Below are 20,415 nucleotides of genomic sequence, written 5' to 3' on the forward strand. Positions count from 1 at the left end.
CTGTGATCACATGCTAAACGATCAATATGAGCATCGACCAGCGATCAATACCGATCTTATCTGACACATCCGACGTCCGCCCACTGTCGTTCGCGCCTCATGCTGCGCCGCCGTAGCGGCTGTTGCGCACGATGAGTGCGATCATCTCTCCCTCTGCGTCTCCGCGCCCACTCTCGTTCTCTGCGCTCTGGCGGTTCTGATGCGCGTTCGGCGCGGTGGCCGCTTTATTTCACGAACTTATTTCTCTGCTGTTTATGTTGGATTATTCATCGTTTCTCATATCGTTGATCTAAATCGGATTTTTGCAATTCTGCTATTGCATTGTCGATGGAAGTATTTCAGTTCAAATTGAACCACGGTGGTGATTAACGGTTACTTTTTGTCATGTCCTTTGTTCAGCTTTCTTTTGTTTGCTGTTAGCATGCTTTATTTAATTTGGATTGACAGCATATTTAGCTCTTTCCATCTATTTCATTCGTCGTTGGAATATGTTGAAATTAGTGTTGATTACGCCATTCTTTCCGCATTTATCTTTACTAAGATTTTCGATTACTGTCTTTCGTGTCTATATTTAAACATGTTTGTCGTAGCTTCGTTACATTGAAGGTAAGTTCTCTCACAAGTGTTATTATTTGTATGAGAACCTACAAATTCCTTGTTACTTTCTTACGATGTGAGCAGTGATATAACTGTACACAGAAAACGACTTTTCTTCCTACCATTCGTTCTTTTTTTCTGGATCTCCTTGTTCCATATATCTTTCTCTTTCAAAGTGATTCGCCCGACAGTATGCATTCATTTTGTGCCATGTGTTCGAATGGCTTTTTCACATCATGTCATCTCGTTATTGTCAGGAATATTTCTCATATTCTGGTGTAAAATGTGAATATCTATCCTGAAAGCGCAATGCTGCTGGAACATTCCCGCCGCGAAACATCTCGTAATACCCGGAATCACAGCCATCTCGCCCTTGACCAGTTCAACGCCTTACATTCCATATATTACTTTAGTAATTTCTACTATAAGTCATTTTCGCTGTACGTAATGGTCTGTCAGGATTATAGTTCTAAATTATTCTTGAATTAGCCTGACTTTTTATCAAGGGGAAATCACTGTAGAGCTGCATTCAAATTTTCTCATACGAATCGCTGCTGCAACTTTTCATTAAATGCTGTGTAGCAAACGCTCAGCTATATTCACGTCTTGCATACTGTAAATACATCTACATGGTTTTTTAAATGAATTATCGCATGCTTCACCGAAAATTGTTTAGAAAATTAGAAACAATTTCACTTGCATTGCTGTAAACATTGAAAATGTCATGTTTTGTGGCAATCTTCTTTCGGAACAAGAATTCAGTAGGAATCTTAAGAGGTGGTTTGGAACGGTGCATATTCCTTCCTGCCTGTATGGTGCGATCGATATAAGGCATAGAACGCCAGAAGAAATAATTATCCTCCCCTTATGGTGTAAACGTCAACTCGATTAGGCCAGTAATCATAAGCGCGATGAGGTCCGAAGTGCTTTCTGGTAACCTAGCACTGGCAGATACAGAACGTATTATTACACTCACGTATGTCTGTCAATTTATTCTCGAGCAACTAACACACGAAAGAGAATTTGGTGCGAATATCTGAAGTGGTTTCACTTTTTTCTCAGATAACCCTTTAAATCATTCAGCGCAACAAATTCTGTCAATATTATTATTCAACGGAGTATCTTAAGTGTTGAACATAGCTCTCTTTTGACAGAAAAGAAAAAATAACATGAAAGAGGTTTCGTTAGTTTGTAGAGTGCACAAATTGGAGCTTGTCCTCATTTTGTAGAAATTGGAACTCGTCCTCATTTTTAAAGAGAGGAATGTGAACTGCTTAGCAACGCACAGCTTCACATTCTACAGTCTTTTGATATTAGGCACTTTGTGTGTCGACAGGGGTGCGATTTTATCGAAATGATGGCGATTGCAGAAGTGAACAAAGGGAATTGTGTAATACAGCGTTCAGTGGAGGTAATGTTCGGGACATAAATTGCGAGTATCAAAGCGAAAAGTTGAAGAAGCTCCTGCAAATCCAGTAACCAGAGAAATCAGGGGCAACATTTAACCCAATCAGTTGAGAAAACTCCACAACCACAAGATTTACAAGAAGAAACCACCTAGAATGGTTTATACGGATTGGGATTTGCTCTGTCGGGCAGGTCTACCTCTAATCCACTCTGAAAGTCTTCATTTACTCGATCGTTTGGGTGAAGAGAGTGGCATGGTTGGGTAATCTGAGCCGTCCGGTGCTGCTCAGCTATTCGATCCCTGTATTTCTGAGATTTGCTTCGCTGGAAAGATGCTTAACCTCAAATATTGCCCATGATTGACGTCTTTCAACTATTTTTCGTAGCATTCGAATCATTTCCCTTCGATTCTACCTTATCTTTTCCCGAAGGAATCGAATTTTCTGACATCTGGTTAGCGATTTGTTGATACAGCACTAATTCCTTATTCATCATTAGCATGTATAATGTGACATGGATAAATGAAGTGAAGACGTTTTTGAAAAGTGCTCAATAGGTTCGGACATCCAAGTCTATTCGGTTGAAATTATCTTACCTCTGGAGAGGCAGCTGCGATTAGTGGTGATCTTCACTTCTGTAAGCGAGCACTATCCACAACCACAGAGGAAATTCAAGGGAGAGTGAAATAAACACTTTCGTGAAGTTCATTTTTACTTCTCAAATCTTCTCCGGTCAACAATGATTCCTGAGTGACTCCATATGATGTGAGATGGAGACACTTTGGGACCTATGTTCAAGCTCCAAGCACTGCGATCATTGATGATGCAGTTGCGGAGAAGAAACGCAGATGCAACGTAGACTCCATTAAACTTGCTCTTAAACATTGATTGATAGATATCACGTGGTGTATGTTTCTACAGTTGGTGTTTTCTTATATGTACAGCTGCTACAAATGGTGATATCGACTATAAAAGTTTTATTTTTCCAGCGGTTCGTTCTACTATTTCTCACATCGCTGCTTTCACAAGAGCAATGATTTGGTATTTCCTAAGTTTTCTTCAGAGCTTATTTTCTAGTACGCATCCCATGCGCCTATTATGTAGTAGTTTTGTAGCAACCCTTCGGTAAATTATAAATGCACCAAAAATCCTTTTTAGTAAGAGGAGTAACGAACACACTTTCTTCACATTTTTCTTTTTTTAAATAACACCTAGTGTTTATTTTTTTTTGAAATATCTCTTTATAAGGTCGTTATAAGTTTTTTTTTTAAATAGATTCCTTAAAAGAACGAGTGGGGTTGGATTTTACTAGCGTTCGCCTGTGAATGAGCTATTGTTTTGGAAGTTGTTTTTTCCGTCCTCTTTTGTTCTTCGATGTTAATAGTCAGATATTGGGCTTTTTTCTATTTGTAGCTTGAGTAGCTCTACACGAAATACTATTCGACATTATCTTTATTTTTATTGCTTATGTTGATGGTTTAAGGTAATTTGAACCTGCCATGTATAGCATAACGTTGCATAGTGCGTCGTCAGCTTTGTTGAATGTGCAACGTTAGATGAAAAAAGGCAAAATTTACGTTAAAAACAAATGTTACAAATGAATTCTAACAGATATTTGAACATTTATCATTACTTTGATGAAAATGAAATGATCCAGCGGGTAATTACGAAGAGAACAACGTTTATGAAAATTTCGAACAGTTGTGGCGGTTTGCAAAAAAAAACTAGCGTGTTTCGTTCCCTTCAGCGCAAGCGATTCATCATCCTCATATAAAAATTTAAGTAATGATAGTCTTCGGAAGATATTTTGTAATCCTTCTATTCTCATTGTTTCTTTTCTGTTCTCATTTTGTCCTCTCCTAGCGCCGTATACCGTACTCCTCCCCGTTCGTCTTGTATTTGTGATGATTCCGTTCCTGAATGTACTTAAAATTCACGACTTTTGGTGATATTTACATTTTCTGTGTGCGGCGTCGTTTTCTCGTTCGATCAAGCTCAAACATGTCAGGCGGTTATCAGTGCGCTGGTTTTAACTCGCTTGAGGTTGGCGTGGTCTATGCATCATCATTCGATCATTCCTTCTCACGGCAACCGCTTCTGTTGAGAGCACTTTTTCTCTGACCAGGACTTGTTTTTGTCGTCATGCATGTAAAACGCAATCACTATGCATGTGCCGTGCTATGCTTGAAGTGGAATTGCTGCCACATTACTTGCTCGATGACATTTTCATTTGTGTAAGAACTTTCGAACATGAGAAATGCCCCCGCATAGTTTTCTGTCACATGTGAAAACATGTAGTGGGCAACACTTTATACTTGAAAGAATTTTGTTCTCGCTACTTTTTCGTTTCATTTTGATTTCTTGTTTCCTTGTCTCCTAAACTACATTTTTGTACTGCTTCTTTTCGGAGAAGAATTTCGAATTTCACGATGGTTTTATCGAAATTATTTGATACTTGAATTGATTGGTCCAATCATGATTCCTTTTCCGTTATCGCCTCCTTACAAGTCCTTCATCATTATTTCCAACCCCCAATTTGTTGTTGTTATGCGCGCCTCCAATCTCAAGACTTAAATCGGCTTGCGGTTAATTGAATTCCTCAGCGGCCTATTTGCTTCCCTCTATCCGAATGTATTTCGAGACATGTTCAATGACATTACTTTACACTCAATCTTTAAATTATTTCTTGCACTTACAGCCCAAAATAGTTACATGCCGAATTGTGGTTATTCCCACACTGTTTCTTTTGTATTACGCGCAAGAAAATCTATGTATAGGTTTTGCGACGGAGGAAAATCTAGTTGAATGCATCTACGTAAGTAGACGAAGTGAAAGATTGATGATGTCGTATCGCTTTATCTTTTTAGTATGCACATATACGTATGTTGTGTAACCAAGTACGTCTGCACAAACGTGGTTCGATAACGCCCGAGGCCAATCAAGCTTTTCATTCCTCAGGGACAGTTGAACTGGTAGCACAGATGTGTGAGAAGATAGCTGCAATTACCTGATACTCCGGCTGAAATTCGCAAGTTGTATAGGCCACAGATGCGTTCAAAAACCTCCACGTATCTGATTTAAAGTCGAGCGAGTCGGTGAATTCCAAAGATTCTGAATAACCATAAACAATTTATGTACAAATAGACATGAACTATAAAAACACAAATAAAAAATACACCAGTTAGCCTTGCGTTGGGAGTTACTGTTTGAAAGAGGTCGAGAAAACCTGGGGTTAGACTTTAGACGCTTTTATACCAAAACAAACTTGTGAAATTTAATCTTATCATTCTCATCGATCGAGGGCTGTCCGAAGGGTCTCACCAGTGCAGCAGAACACTTACATGTGTTCAGCGCTTCGAAGGAGGATCGGGGAGTAATGGAATACTTAATAGTATCTACAGCTGCATCGCATTACTTAAGAAGGTAGCTCTATTTGTAACTTCCTGCCTCGTCGTCCTCTGAAACTGTTTCTATGGACAGACGAAGTCGTCCCTTTTCCTACGTTGTCAGGCTCGCCAACTAGATATACACATGCGCTTGTTTTGTCGGCGCCTGTGGAACTCGGCGGTGGAGCTAAGGATTCCCGCAAGTTCTACTTAAAGTTTTTTTTTATCCGAGTTACCATAAAGGATATTTTCACATAAACAGGTTACCGCTGGTTTAATGAGAAAGACAAAAAAACGCTGCAAGTTCCCATACTTTCAGTAACGAATTCCGCTGATGGCGGTAAAATTTGGTATCTTTGTGGAGTTATACGGTAGTTATAGTCAGGATTTTCCCGTTATACACATGAACACAGGCACATGAGGTTTCATAGCGCTCCGAGAAAAAAGAGTCACTTACCTTGTCCCTCCTTGCCACCTCTACTATTCAGCCAATGCCCTGTTCAAAGCGGTTCATCTCTTGAAATTTGTACTCAGAAACATACATTCATGCAGCTACATCCTTTTTGACTCGATACAATTTTCTGATTCTTTCTGACTTGTCAGGATGACCTCTCTCTATAGTGAATTTTGCTTACTAGCCATTGTCAAGATTATTAGTAGCCCCCAAAGTATGTGTTGTTGAATTTGAACAATGGGACTTCTTAATTTTTTTTAACATTCTCCTTTTTTCAACAACTTCGACACACATTTTAGTGTTATTTTGTTCTTTTTGTGGAGGAAGAAGTTTGTTAAAACTAAGTTTTCCAAAACGAATCCTATGTAAAGAGTTTTTTTTTGACGAATCCATATAGTTCCGATGGAACACTTCAGATTTCACCCATTTCATACTCTTCTTTCTAAGATACTGTACTTCTGCGACGAACTTTGAGAGCATCTTTCGATAACAGAAATGTAGAGTCCTTTCAGCCAACGTTCAAATTGTTGCGTTGTTGCGCAACCACTTGTGAACGTGATCAATCAGTGAGTTGGTAGCTGAATAGAATAGGAAAGCACGAAAAGCTGATCTTCTGGGCTTGTTAGTGCTCTCTATCTTCACGCAGAACTTCTTGATGTGTATGCGTCGTAATCAAGGGCCGACACTTAAATCCAGTTACCGTTGACTTTCACTGTTCGTCATTTCACGAAAAAGCATAGGTAATTAGATACTGAAGTCTGTACATGCTGCGGTTCACGAATACGCTGTGAATTGCTCCGATTACCTGGTATATAACACATAATTTGTTTACTGTTTACTTGTGATGTTTCACAAAGCGTTTGTAAATTTCGTATATAATACACGTTATTGTGTACATTACTTCAATTCTGTTTCCTATACTTTAGATACTACAATTTTAGACATATATCTTCTGTTGCTAACACACTTTGCCACATCAAAAAATAGCTGCTACAAATCCCTTCAATTTTTTAAAACCTGTGATGAGTACGACTAATCCTGACCATTAATCCTGACCCTGCTTAGTTGATTTGTAGAACATTTGCTTTATGGTCCCATCCGCAAACGTTGTCGTTTTACCCACATACTTTGGTTCTTATTCATTTCTCGCATCTCGCGCTCACTACCCGCAGGTGTTTCCCAGATTAGAATGCTACCGAGTTTTGGACCCGCCCTTGGATCGCTGTTGGTGCGAGCGAATGCTGCTGTGCGGAGCGTTGTAAGAAGACGGCGTACCGCCCCTCCACACGTTCGTTCGGGCCTGTAGTAATGGCGCTCGTCCCCTTGCTCCCAACGATATGACGTCTATACGACGACCGCGGGCGGTTGTCGTCTCAATCGACTTACATTTCCGTTTGATAGAGTAAGTGGGTGAATGAAGCCCACTCAGCCGCTCACCTCTTCCCATTGCCTTCTCGATCACATTTGTGGCGACTCGATTTCATCAATGCGTTCTACCCTAACTTCTCAATCCCATTTGTAAGTCTAACAGCGCCGGCGGGCAAATCCACTTCTCAATCCATTCTTCCGTTGTGGACCCACTTTTCCAACTTGCTTTTGAATCAGTCAGTTTCGTGGAAAGGTATTCTCCAAGTTGCTTTCATCCGCAAACTGAATTTCTAGTTCTTTCTTTATCAAATCTGAGAGATGCAGCTGCCAAATTGTAGTCTAGAAATCACACTCCGTAATTAGGCTTTAAGCGGATTGTAATTCGTAATGAACTCTACTTCTAACTTCTTCTTCTGTAACCTGAACATTTTATCAAATGGTCCAAGTTTATATAAATCTATGACCTGTTAGCTTGCGCCGAATTCATTCACATAGAAGCTTCTTACAAATCAAATAGGGATTTTGAGTTCCAATTATTGACGATATAATCTTGCACAATTTTTCATGGCCAGACTTAAAAGAAGTGCGAATCTTCCCCTGTTTTTTTTTTTCTGAGGACACAGAGAGTTGCAAAAGTAGGTTAAATAGCGTCGTTTTGAAGTTTCTCGTTTCATCTAGCTCAATGTGTTTCTGTAAAATCTCCGGGAGGTACCCTTCTGCTGCATTTCGTTGCTTTCCTGTTAGTTCTCGGTGTTGTTCCTCTAGTTTCTTAGAAGATCTGCCTGGAACTATTTTTTACTGTGATATTTTCATTCAAATTTGTGCTGACTACATGCTACAAACATGTCTCTGTTCTTGTTTTGGGGAGCATGTGTTTACGTTTTGAATTGATTTGGCATCGTTCGTCTTCCTGGCTCCACGTGTCTTCTTTCTATTGAATCATTGGAGAAAGATTGAGTTTGTCGACAAGTACGGTTGTTGTACAAAATCGCATCTTATCAGTGGTGTAGTTCCGCTACCTTTCTACTGATAACTCCACTCTCTTCACCTTATTCGTACTAGCTAGGAAGCATCCGTTTTCCTACAGAACTCCCTGTTATAATGGCAACAACGTCAGCTGTCTGCTCACATTCGCTTGTCGTGAATACGAATGACCCTCGCTCGCTCTTCCGTTATTTACTCCTGATTGTTTGTGTGGGGCTTGAAAGGTTCACCTAATATGACCACGTTTCAGTCATTCACAATGGGCGAAGACCCTAAAACCACGACTACTGCAGAAACAGCAACTACTGCTGCTACGGCTCCACTGGATCCTGATCCAGATACCATAAAGATGTTTGTCGGTCAGGTAGGTCGTTTACAACATTCTCAACTGCCCGACGATATCTGTGTTGCTGGTTTTTCCTCAAAACTGGAGATGCTAGGAAAAAAAGTAAGAAAAAGTGCGTCAGTGAGAGAATTGCGCTCCGTTCCATTTTTTTTTTCAGATCACTAAAGAAATAGTTTTATTCTACTTGGATTTTTCAGTTTCAATTGTTCGGTTGCTTACTGTTCATGTTAATCCACATTATTGCTTCCATTTTGTGTTTTCGAGCAAATATATTGTTTACTTAAAATAGTAGTTTTCTTAGGAAAAGTTCTTCGCATCCAAAGTCAGAAGCAGTTTTTTTTCGAGGGAATAGTTTATTTCCACTTTTTGCAAACCATTCTTTCTAGCTAGCGAGTTTAATACGGTGATAGGATTTACTTTTAACAAAATCATAGACTTATTAATTTCATTTTGAGGCTGTTTTTAGATCCTTGCACGGTGTATCGGCTCCCCGAGAATCTATTTTCTGGTTCTGTTCTCTTTAAGTGTTAAATGAACTTTCGGAAATGTACGCTCAACACATTTTCTTTTTTGGATCAGCATCTTGATTACGGTCGTGTCTATTCGTACGATCGATTCGAAACCGGGGCAAGACAATCAAGTGATTGCGATGTCGCCTTGATGGAGGACTGCCTGATTCTTATCAGATCGCATCGTTGTTGTGTATATTCTGCACACATGCAAACATGAGTTTTCTTCCCCAAAAGGGAAAACTCTATAGTTATATAACTCATTATATAGTTGCAGTTGACCCTGTCTTGCTAACAGCAATATCTTTATGTTAGTAACTAAAGCTTTCTGAGTTTTGTAAAAAAAAAACATCAAAAGCACACGTTCAGAAGTTCGAGCAAGGAGCAGATATTATTGCTAAGTTGACGATGACTTGACTATTTGATTATTTCCTTTTTTTTTGCAAATCTTTGGTTCTTGAGTGTTCTGGAAATTTGACTTAGAGAGATAATTCTCTGCTTCCTAAACATCAGAAGATGGCAAAATATTCCTTCGCAAGAAAATTGTAAGATTACTTTAGATGATTGATTGAAAGAGGTGGAATTTCTTTTTTGTCGTATGGTTACCATATGTTGGGAGAATTTGATTCGCCAGAAGTGTGGATTTCAAACTGCATTTCATTGTTATTTTCGTCAATGCTGCGTTGAAACAGCGTAACAAATGGCGAAAACTCCGAGAAATTAGATTATCGTTATTTCTGCTCTCATATGAATTCTAAAAATTCACCTGTTGATTGACTCATGATGAGTGTGTGGGTGATTAACACGTCACTCCGTAGCGTTGGCTATTAATACGGATAGAATTTCATTGAGAATTGCGTGGAAATACTTCTTTAAATGGTCGTAGAAGCTATGCTAGAACCTCACGAAGCAGAACGCTTTCGGGAACACTGATAGTAGCATTTGCCTCTGTAGTGCACTTACTCATCCGGGATATCCGATAGTTGTACGGGTGCGGACGATATAGGCCAAATAAGATATGGCGTCCTCTATCAGAACGAGGTCAAGAGATGAGTTTAGCGGGGGCTGGTTGGCATTCCTTCAACAATACGGTCGGACCAGTAGCCGGAGCTGGGCGATGTCCGATTGAGGTCAAGCTCCTCGCCATCACACCTCTCATCGCTTTGCTTTTATTTTCGGATGTTCGACGATGAACCAGATCCATGAGCCGTTTCCAAATATTTTTGGAGAAGGATCATCAAGAATCAGAAGTTGGGGCTACTTCTCCGCGCGTCACGGTCAAAGGTCGTAGGCGTGTTGTGAAGTGAGTTTCATACGAGTGTCCTTTTGATCAATATGTCATCCTAGTGCTGCCTGGCTGAACAAGTTTCATACATCAAAAGTGAGTAGTTGATAGCCATCTGGAAGGTGATCGATTTGTTTTCAACATGGGAAGTTGGTCCATGAATCGGGTAGCCCACAGACGAGAATTGCCGCCGGCTGCGCTAAAGTCGCGCATAATCCTTCTATAGCTTTCTCACGCTGTCGACTTTATGGGAAATGCATAAGCATGTGCCCGGTTGTCGGCGACTTTTGTCACATGAGGGGACTCTGCGTCAATCTTTCGACATTTTCGCTGAAAATACGTTTCTTATATGTTTTTTTTTTTAAATCCAACTGTTTGTAAGTGTCACATAAAGGTAAACTCTTCCTGCAGTAGAATTTGTGCAGTACATCAAGATAACCACTGCTTAAAACTTTTGCGGCAAGACTCAGCATGCTGTAGAAAATAACACATGAGATGTAGGAATTCGCTAGAAAACTTGCATTCTACTAAAAAAAAAAACTGCGCAATGTACAAACAGACAAGGAGACGAGCTGCTAATGACTAGCTATAATTTTATCCATTAGAGGCGGAAGGCGCGCATCGAAGGACTGAGTGCTCATCTCATTCAGAATATGTTCTGGATTGTAAAATCTCACAGATCAAGTTTTGCCAAAAAAAAAAAGCTGTCACCTAACAGTGTGCGTAGTTTTTTTCGTCTCATCCTGAAAAAAGTTCGATGGAAAAGACGATCGTTACCTTCGCAAATTTCGAAACATATTTATAGCTTTCCTAATTTTTATTATGTTTAGATACCTCGCCACTGGAATGAACCTGATTGTCGAAAACTGTTCGAAAAATATGGGCCCGTCTTCTCTCTGAACATTTTACGAGATCGTCAGACTCAAGTTAGCAGAGGTTTGTTTTCTATCTTTCATCTTTATCAGCCTTATCGTAACGCAAACACCAATGTTCTTTTGAATGCATTGAAAATCAATGTGTTTCAGGATGCTGTTTCGTTACATTCTACCATCGAAAGGATGCAATTGCAGCTCAAAGTGCTTTGCATAACATTGAGGTTATTGATGGTATGCATCACCCAGTCCAGATGAAGCCGGCCGATACGGAGAATAGAAATGGTGTGATTTATATGGGATTACATAACGTTTTTTTTTTTTTGTTCGAATTTCTGCGTCCGAGATAAAACTGCGCTATTCAGAGAGGAAACTATTCATTGGTCAATTGTCGAAAAAGCATAACGAAGATGATATCCGTAATTATTTTGGGAAATTCGGTCATATTGAAGAATGTACCGTATTGAGGGAGGCGGACGGGAAGAGTAGAGGTGAGTCCCCGCAGAGAATTTGCTTTTGACTACAATTAAGCCGATGGGATTTGTGATCACCCAGCAACTTCTTGGGCAAACTATGAAGCTGTTTCAATTATTTGCTGCATCGACATCATTTTCAGTTCCGTCATCGAACTTGTCTAGTCGCGAATTACCATTTACAATGTCTGTGTTTTGTTAGCGATCAACGTATGTGCCCATGTGATGTTCTTTCTTTGTAATCGCGTGTTTCGCTGTGCCCCAGCATGGCTTCCTGTCCATAATTCACAGATTGGTCGAAGAGGAAGTAACAACTTTGAGGCCATTGTCCAACCTCTGTATAAATTTACATCAAATGTGTCACAGAAAATCAGGAGGCACATGAACAGAGAGTCGAAGTGTAGGGCAGTTAATGCTGGCGACTTGCGAAATTTATCGAGTCAACTTTACACTGGTTACAGTGATTTGTGATTCTATAACCGAGACGTTCTGCTTAGAAAGAGGTTGGACTTTAGCCCTGGCCTTTTCCAGAACTGACAGTACTAGACCGATCTGTTCATCTTTCTCGAATCCGTACAGCTTCACTAACATGCTACGTTGTATCACTCTTCCCTCAAGGTTTATCCTGTTTACAAACTTGTTCTAAGGCAGTCCAATGTGCCCTGTTCCTGTACTAGAATATAGTCTCTTATCTCACGTTGTGTCCGTTATGTGAGTTTGGCGTCTTTTCCAGGATGCGCGTTCGTTACGTATTCGCTTCGCACCTGTGCGCTGGCAGCTATCAAAGATATGCATCATTCGACCACGATGGAGGTAGCGTTTCAGTTCCCATTTACAGCTCACTTCTCCCTTTTCCAAGCAACATCACCATATACATGTTGTCATTTGCTTATATTTTGGATTTGCTAGTGAAATAGGGTAACTGTCAAGAGTATTTGTGGCCTTCGTTTCTGTGTTTTTTCTACTCTATTTTTCTTTTAAGAACTCTCATTCGAAAAGTCAAAATTAAAAATGAGCGCGCATTCATGTGAGGTTTGTACGGGTGTGCATGTTCACGTACTGTCTTTTGTATTTGCTTGTTCATGTTTGCTATTTATATTGTTAGCGAAAACAATGCAGGGACCTAGTCTACGTTTTAAATTTGTTCGGATTAATTCCAACTCTTTTTAGTGTATGAGCCCATAGATATCGCAAGAAAAAGTATCATGTAGAAAGTTTTCATTTCACATGTTCTTAATTGTTCTATTATGGAGTGACATTTCATTCATAAGCTTTGATTCGGACGGAAATCTCTTAATTATCTTGGACAAAATGAAAGAACACGTTGTTCAATCTTCCAGCTCTCGTTAGTGAATGAATTGTAGTTCAATAATCTCTGTCGGTCTGGAACTGAATTTTTTTCTGTAAATATGGACAGTAATTAGAAAGGTCCACTGATGGAAAACGCGTGTTCTTTTAGAAGAAATCTCCGCAATTAGCAGTTAAATCCAGGCAGAAGTTTCTTAGTGGTGCCGTTTTAATGATTTTCTGTTAATGCTTAGACGATTCACGTGGATACACTTTTTTCACAATGCATATCTTTTCATTGGCATATTTAAAAGAGTATTGATTTAAGGGAGGCTCAATAACAATATCATGTTTCATTTTCCTTCTTTCTTTGTGATGTTTTCTTTCTCTGCATACGATAGATATCTCCGAAACGGAGTATTAGCTTTCATTCACTGTCTCTTCAACTTTATTAGAGCTAATTTATATGCAACTAAAAGTTCGAGAAGACGTTTAAAAACAATGTTTTCACGAGTTCAAAGGTATCCGTTGTTCCAACATTGGAAAATTATGTATTATTGCTGAATATTTCTCATCTAATGGTTTTTGTCTCCTGAAATGAAATTTTGATTACATGCATTTGATGCATTACCTTTAATCCAATATTTTGTTTTCGCACTCGCATAAATTTCTTTTAAGAAATATTCCAAATTAAAAATTATATCGATGTTACAACGATAGTCTTCGTGTTGACTGTTTTGTTTACATTAGTCACATTCAAAACTGGTAGTACATTAATGTTTTTCGTCCGTGAACTTACATTATACTTTTTACATTCCTCATCATCTCATTCCTTTCATTTTTCGAAAATTGACTCATTCAAACTTTTGTACTTAGCCATGGAACCAATATTTGTTTAGTCTTCAACTATGGAAGTTTCATTGTTAGAAGGACTGAAAACTGCGTTATAGGGCTGTTCCGCTCCGTTAGTGGTGAAATTTGCTGATACCCAGAGAGAAAAGGAAGGGAAAAAGATGCCTGCGACAGGTGCCGGAGCAATCACACCCGCTGCAGCCACCGGTTTGGCGTCTTTGGGAAACCAAGCGGCTCTCTTGCAGCAGGTGGGGAACTTTCGTTTATCTTCCATTCAGTACCTCTTGCGGATACAAACAAATGTAAATTGTTCACTTATAGCTTTCTGGAGGCGGAATTAATCTGCAAGCTTTGACTGCTCTGGCAGCACTGTTCAATCCTGGAGTACAGGTGCCTCAACAGAACCTGCTCGGAGTGCTTGGAGGAGGTTTGTAATCGTTGCCTTATTCATACATTGTTAATTATAAATCTTAATTCCACAGTTTTAGTGCTTTCGGCGTTGGGTAAACTCACGGAAGGGGGTTCCGGCGCGGTGAATACATCCGCCGCCGGTGCAGTTAGTGGCAACGCATCTGCTCTTATGCAGAATGGGCAGAGCGCTGCTGGCAAGGCTCAGCTAGGTAAATGTGAAAGCTGTGGTGAATGCTAGTGCTGCTGTGATTTCGCTCAGTTCCAAATCAGTCGCATCGCCATCCAGAATCTGGTATTTCATTGCTATAGCTTTTAGACTTTAGCAGTACTGCCGAGAAATAACGTAGTTCGAAGTAACGTAGTTTGGTCGTGGGCTTGAGGTGTGGTGTGAGTTTAGAGATTTTTGCATTGTAAAATACTTGGTTATCGATTTGGAACGGCTGCGCGTCATCGGATTCTCTTTCAGTTACGCGTAGGTGTCACATTTCTACTCTATCTATCACCTCTTTGTGTCATAGATTATTCGAACTGCTAGTATGGTGGGATTTACGGTTGAGTAGATTTCAGCAGGATGCATCTACGGAATATTTTTGAATAACGTAGTGATGTTGTCCTTTCTAAAAAGGTAACATCCATTTGACACATCTAAATTGTATTTATTTACCATTTTACCTACACAACACAGCTAGGGGGTTATGGGGCCGAACGAGGTGGATGAAGTGGTCTATATGAGTGTCTCTGAAATTCAATGCAAGTGATCCAAGTCTGGAATCGTTCACATCTGAAAGAATACTCCTCATTGTTGACATGAGTCTTGTTTCAGCTATTTAGGTGAACTTCGCTCCTTTTGTGCTCTTAGTAAAGAGTAGGAACCTCTCCCACTTTTTCTTTTCGTTCAAGAAGCTTCTAAATTACTTCTGCGCCTGCCTCCATTCCAAATTATGTGTCGGACAATCGCTTGAAAAAATGCAGTGGATATTCGCAATTTCAGGTTATACAAATAATATTCAGCCTCATTAACTCGTTCCACAATAAGTTTTTGCTTCTCAATATTAAACTTTTAATATGGGATTGTTTTGATTCCCTCAATATTTGCATGAAAGTTCCCTGTTTATACTTACAGGATTAGGGTTTGAATTTAAACTTCGGTTTTATTCACATTTTGAACGCGTTGATCGTTGATGATTGCTGAAACTGCCCAACTAACTGATATAGATTCTGGGAGGCGTTTGCGGCTGCATCCATTGTGATGTAAACGTGGAGGTGCTCTTGATGTAAGAATCGAGTTTCTCGATTTATTTCCTGCACCCTGTTCAAGCCTTGTGTAGTTGACTTTCCTCGCTACCACCTACTTGCATGTGTACGGTAGTTAAGTTTCAAATACGCCATCTACTCTGATTATGTTTTTTGTTTGTTGCTATCGGGTATGTTGTGATGAGTATTGACCGCGGGTAACCCTAGCATATCCCTAACCCCATCATTTCTACTATTTACCATCACTTTCTGTTTGCTTTAACAATAACTGGCAAGCTTAGCGCGTTGCGCATCGCAAAGTGTAAGTTGTCGAATAATTTGCACGAACAACAGGGGCATGATATGTGGTTGATGTTATTGTATTTTCTAGGGATTTTTTTACGAACAAGTTATCTTTTCAGCCGCTCTTCTGCACCAAGCCCCGATTCAGGCGCAGAATCTTGACTCTATTGCTCAGCTTCAGCAGGCTCACTTACAACAAGCACATATCGCTCAAGCGCAAGCAGCTCAGCAACAGCAACTACTTGCTATGCAGGTGCAAGCTCAACAAGGCCAACCAACGGGTGAGATTTTGTTTACTTCGCTATGCGAGGGTCGTTAATGGTGCCGCGTGAGGAATTGTTAATTTTTGTGGGAAAACGAGTATCGCGACGTGTTATGGGGTAATTGTGTTAAGCGCTTAATGGACAGGGACTTCCAAGGGTATTGAGTTGATCAATTTTGCCCTTAGTCTCAAACTAGTGCAATTCGTTAACAGCCCGTATTAGTTTCGTGTTTAATTGCAGACCGAGGATAGTCACGTAAGGTTCGTTGTAGTGGTTACTGTTTTCTTAAGTTGGTTTCCTGCTGTCTTACATGCTTAAGATAGGCTCCCAATGGATAAGTAACCGCTGATAAAAGTCCTGTGACTAGCATCTGAAGTTTCGTGACCTTCATGTTCCGCTCATCTGAGTCCAAAATGTAGTGCAACAACATTTAATTGAGATCACAGAAATAGGTGTTTACAACCGCCTGTTAGATGAATAACATCTATTTGATGTCTGCGACTGCACACACGGTACAGGTTGCAACCCTTCAAATTTGTTAACATCCTATCTAATAGCATGGACACGAAACACCTCTGAAACACTCGTTGAATGAGGATGAATGGAACAGCGGGCAGTAACTGACGATACTCATCTTAATAATCTCACAATGTCGAATCCTCTGAGACTATTTATGCAATTTTGCGAGTAGACAGCAAGTTTAGCGTAAAATTATCCAGGCGGTTTTTTTTTCCAAGCATGGGGCAGTGGTAGCTACCATCTTCTATAACTGTGTTGAGCGTTTTCAAAGAATATTGTTTGTCCGTGTTTCTTTTGCGTAATGTCATCGTTGCTGTACTGCCTGTTGCTTCATGTTCTGCACTGCATCTGAAGAAGTTGTCTGCCCTCTTCAGATTTATCCGCTTATGGGTATGCAACTGGAGCCGTATCAACACCCGCTGTCTCGGCCCCATTCGCAGCACATCTAGCTCCTATTTACCAAAGTACTCCTACAAATGGTTAGGAGTTTATTTTGGTGTGACACGTGAACCCGTTTGCTGTACTCATACATATGATAACACATTTTAGGGGTTCAAGTTGTGGCCGCAAAGGCTGCCTCCCCTGTTGGCACTGCGCTGTCGGCTGGTACTGCTGGTTTCACAGCACAGCTTGCTGGTGCAACTGCTGCCACAGGAATTGATCCCTACCAACAAGCAATGCAGCAGTATACATGTGTGTGATTTTCTTTCAAAATTCCGGAATTTAGTTGTTTAATTCTAATCCTAGTTAGCAGTTTTAGTGAACGCTTTGGCTAATCAGATCAACCAAGGCGCGCAGGTTTCCGTCGCGGCAGCAGGCAACGGAGATGTGAAAGGACCCGAAGGATCGAACCTTTTCATTTACCATCTGCCTCAAGTACGCTGTGCTTTCGAAAATTTGCATTGAAGTTTTCCAAATTGTTGATAACTACAAGAACACGGTACACTTTAGGATTTCGGAGATTCCGACTTGCAAACAACCTTCTCTCCATTTGGCACGGTATTGTCAGCGAAAGTGTTCATTGATAAGGTCACTAATCTGTCAAAGTGTTTTGGTAAGTAGCTCGGCATGAATGTTGCTGATTTGTTCTTTCCTTTCTTTCCTGAGAGTATTCGCTTAGGATTCGTTTCGTATGATAACGCAGTTTCGGCACAAAATGCTATCGCTGCAATGAATGGATTCCAAATAGGATCCAAACGATTAAAGGTGCAACTGAAAAACGAAAGGAGTCATCCGTATCCAAAAGCAACCGCGTAAGGTACGGTGAATCGCTGATGATACTAACTTTCCCACTCTGCGTATTTTAGGAATAATATAGATATGTAAATTAAGAAATTTGCACTTACGATCTGTGTATTTGTGCCGTTTTTCTTTAGATTTATGGAGGGAATGTGCTTCCCTTTTCTGTATTCGAAGTCCTACTGGTTTTTAATAGAACAATACCTTCTCTGCAAAACTTTGGGTCTTTTTGAAAAACCTTCTTTTTAAAACTTGAAATTTTTATCGAAATGATTGTTTTTCCTTAGAGAATCACGGGGCAAATATGGCTACATAGTTATTTTTCTATTTAACAAATATATTTGTTATTTTTCTATCAAAAATGTATTTGTATTTGTTGATTTAGGCGGGAATATTTATGTGTGCTCTGCGTATCTGGAGGCTGTCGTAGCGATTCGCGGCTCTATGAGTTGCGACACGCTACGTTGCGCACTTCGTCCCTCGTCCTCCGTACCTTAGTCCGTCGTCGTAGCGTTCCTTCATGTCTTCTGAAACGATGTACCGCTACGAATGCTGTCCGCCTACACCATTAGTTTTCGTTCCATCTCTGTTGCTCACACCATCAACACCGTCAGCACAGCACCGACAACTGCTGCAGATCCCATTACGTTCGCTGTTACGCCTGTCGCTTCCGCTGTTCTTGCGCGATTTTTGTTGTTATTGTGTTTGGTGGATGTTGAGCGATACATAGTGCATAAGTGCCACTTTCAGTTCCGATCTAAGTTTGTGTAAAGTTTTTGTGTATTTGACTCTTTTCTCGGCGTGGCTGCTTGCGACTTACCTCCGTGTTCGCATGTGGCACCATTTCATGAGAATACAGGCTGTTTATTGGTTAGTGGTGTTTTTCTTTTTTTCTTTTTGTTCTTTTTTTTACGAGGTGTGATGGTCGCTGGTCGTTCCTACCATCAACCGTCGGTGCAGCATTGCATTTCTGCTTCTTTTTTTTTCTTGCTTTGAAGTTCGATATTTAATGTATATGCCAGTATCGGTGTGTCGCCTTTTCCTAGATGTGTTCACAACCTGTTTATTTGTGGTTGGTGTCTTGATGTTCAGCTTTTTTTTCTTTGTGGTATTCCATCTTGCCTACTCTTGCCTCCTTTTTCCATGTGACCACCACTCTTGCCTGAGACCGTTGTCTGTTCGGTGAGCTGGGAATGAGGTCTTGCCGTGCTGGTCCGATTCCACACATCCATTTCTTGTCCTGTTCAAGCACATGCATCCTGCTTTGATCTATACCGATCACTAACCTTGCCATGTTGTTTAGTTCCTCATATCTATTTTGTCCGTTATTATTTGTTATGTGACCCTGAAGTGTATTGTTTTCTATAATTCAATGTCCATTGTGCTCTCAATATTTACGCAAATTATAAATGTTTTAATGGTAGAGATGTTTAGTTCGCATGTTGTCTTCTGTAACTACGTATTGTCCTGTTACAAAGATTTTTATTTGTAAAACACGGATATGCATAGAAATGATAGGACAGCGCTTTACAAGTTTTTTCTATCGTACAACACAAAACATTTGAAGGCAGCAACCGTATACGAACTTATCGAGGATAGATGAAATGAGATTGTCTGGAGAGGTGTTTGAGGTTGTAGTAGTGTTGCTAAGTTACTGCATATGAAATGTACCTCCGCTATTTTCTCGCGCTACGAGCTAAGTTATAGCGTAATCAGGGGAATTGATTCTACACGATTCGGGATTTTCAGGACGCTTCAATCGTTCAAGTTTCAAAATTTGAAGCGTTTTGAGAATTTCAGAATGCAAAGAATTTCGAAATTTGAAAGATTGAAGTATATCTCGAAAATGTCTCTTATGAATTACTGCTTTTTTGACGCGCCCAGTAAACGTAGACGCTCGTAGAGGTCGAGATTAGTTCTAATCAGAAAATTTGTGTAGATTTTGCCACTTTTCGAAATTCTAGTAGGATTATATTTCTTTTTGATACACATTCCATTCAAAATTTAATACGGAAGACAAAAAATACAAATGTAAACAAAGGTTTCTGCATTCATATTGGCGGCTAAACAGTTTCGTTTGCATATAAAAAGTTAATGCCGTAGCTTTTGCTTATGGGAATCGTTCGAAGATAGGATTTCCGAAGCAATTTTATGCAGAAATAAAATTGTCGCATATCCTATAATACTGGCTGTTGCTGGTTTTTTTATTGGCAATAATATCTGATATCTTTGGTTTGGTGGATGTTAGTGTGCGCCTAGGAAATTTTAACACTTTTCCTTCTCTTTCACCGAATTATATGGTTGCTGCCTTTAAATAAAGTGATAGACTGGAACAGCGTGGTTTCAAAACGTAACAGCGTTATGACTAGAAAAAGTTACGCGTACTGATCTGTAGGATCAAAGCTGAAATAACACTTTGTAGAACTTTCTAGAATAAGGTAAGATTTTTTTCGTGTAAAGCTCTATGAAAGAGATGCTAGTTAGAAGAGCAAGAATCGCAGTTGTTTTTTTTTTTTTAAAGGAAGCATTGGAATGGAAGAAATCCATTGAGAGTTTCAAGCCCTTATCGATTATTATTATCGTGATCCGTTGACGATGAGTATCCTTGAGAATGTTTCGTTTCTAGGA

General features: G+C 39.9%; 2 protein-coding genes across 4 annotated transcripts; both read left to right on the top strand.

Annotated features, from left to right (window-relative positions):
- Positions 1-8,454: 8,454 nt before the first annotated feature.
- Positions 8,455-17,805, top strand: RB195_016601 (uncharacterized protein; the record flags this gene model as incomplete). Of its 3 annotated transcripts, XM_064183203.1 has the most annotated exons (14): positions 8,455-8,559; positions 11,166-11,271; positions 11,361-11,492; positions 11,573-11,698; positions 12,414-12,493; positions 13,918-14,067; positions 14,141-14,246; positions 14,308-14,439; positions 15,886-16,047; positions 16,923-17,027; positions 17,098-17,241; positions 17,309-17,424; positions 17,500-17,602; positions 17,669-17,805. In XM_064183203.1, 14 exons carry the CDS (start codon positions 8,455-8,457, stop codon positions 17,803-17,805), a joined length of 1,704 nt encoding a protein of 567 aa, XP_064039084.1. The 3 variants fall into 3 exon arrangements, with proteins under 3 accessions (XP_064039084.1, XP_064039085.1, XP_064039086.1); XM_064183204.1 differs by lacking the exon at positions 14,308-14,439; XM_064183205.1 differs by lacking the exons at positions 14,308-14,439; positions 16,923-17,027.
- Positions 17,806-17,928: 123 nt separating this feature from the next.
- On the top strand, positions 17,929-18,359 carry RB195_016602 (uncharacterized protein; the record flags this gene model as incomplete). The annotated part of the gene is made up of 2 exons (XM_064183206.1): positions 17,929-17,972; positions 18,173-18,359. The coding sequence occupies 2 exons, from the start codon at positions 17,929-17,931 to the stop codon at positions 18,357-18,359; spliced, it is 231 nt and encodes a 76-aa protein (XP_064039087.1).
- Positions 18,360-20,415: the final 2,056 nt, after the last annotated feature.

This window comes from Necator americanus, chromosome II (assembly GCF_031761385.1).
Source record: "Necator americanus strain Aroian chromosome II, whole genome shotgun sequence".
NCBI lineage: Eukaryota > Metazoa > Nematoda > Chromadorea > Rhabditida > Ancylostomatidae > Necator > Necator americanus.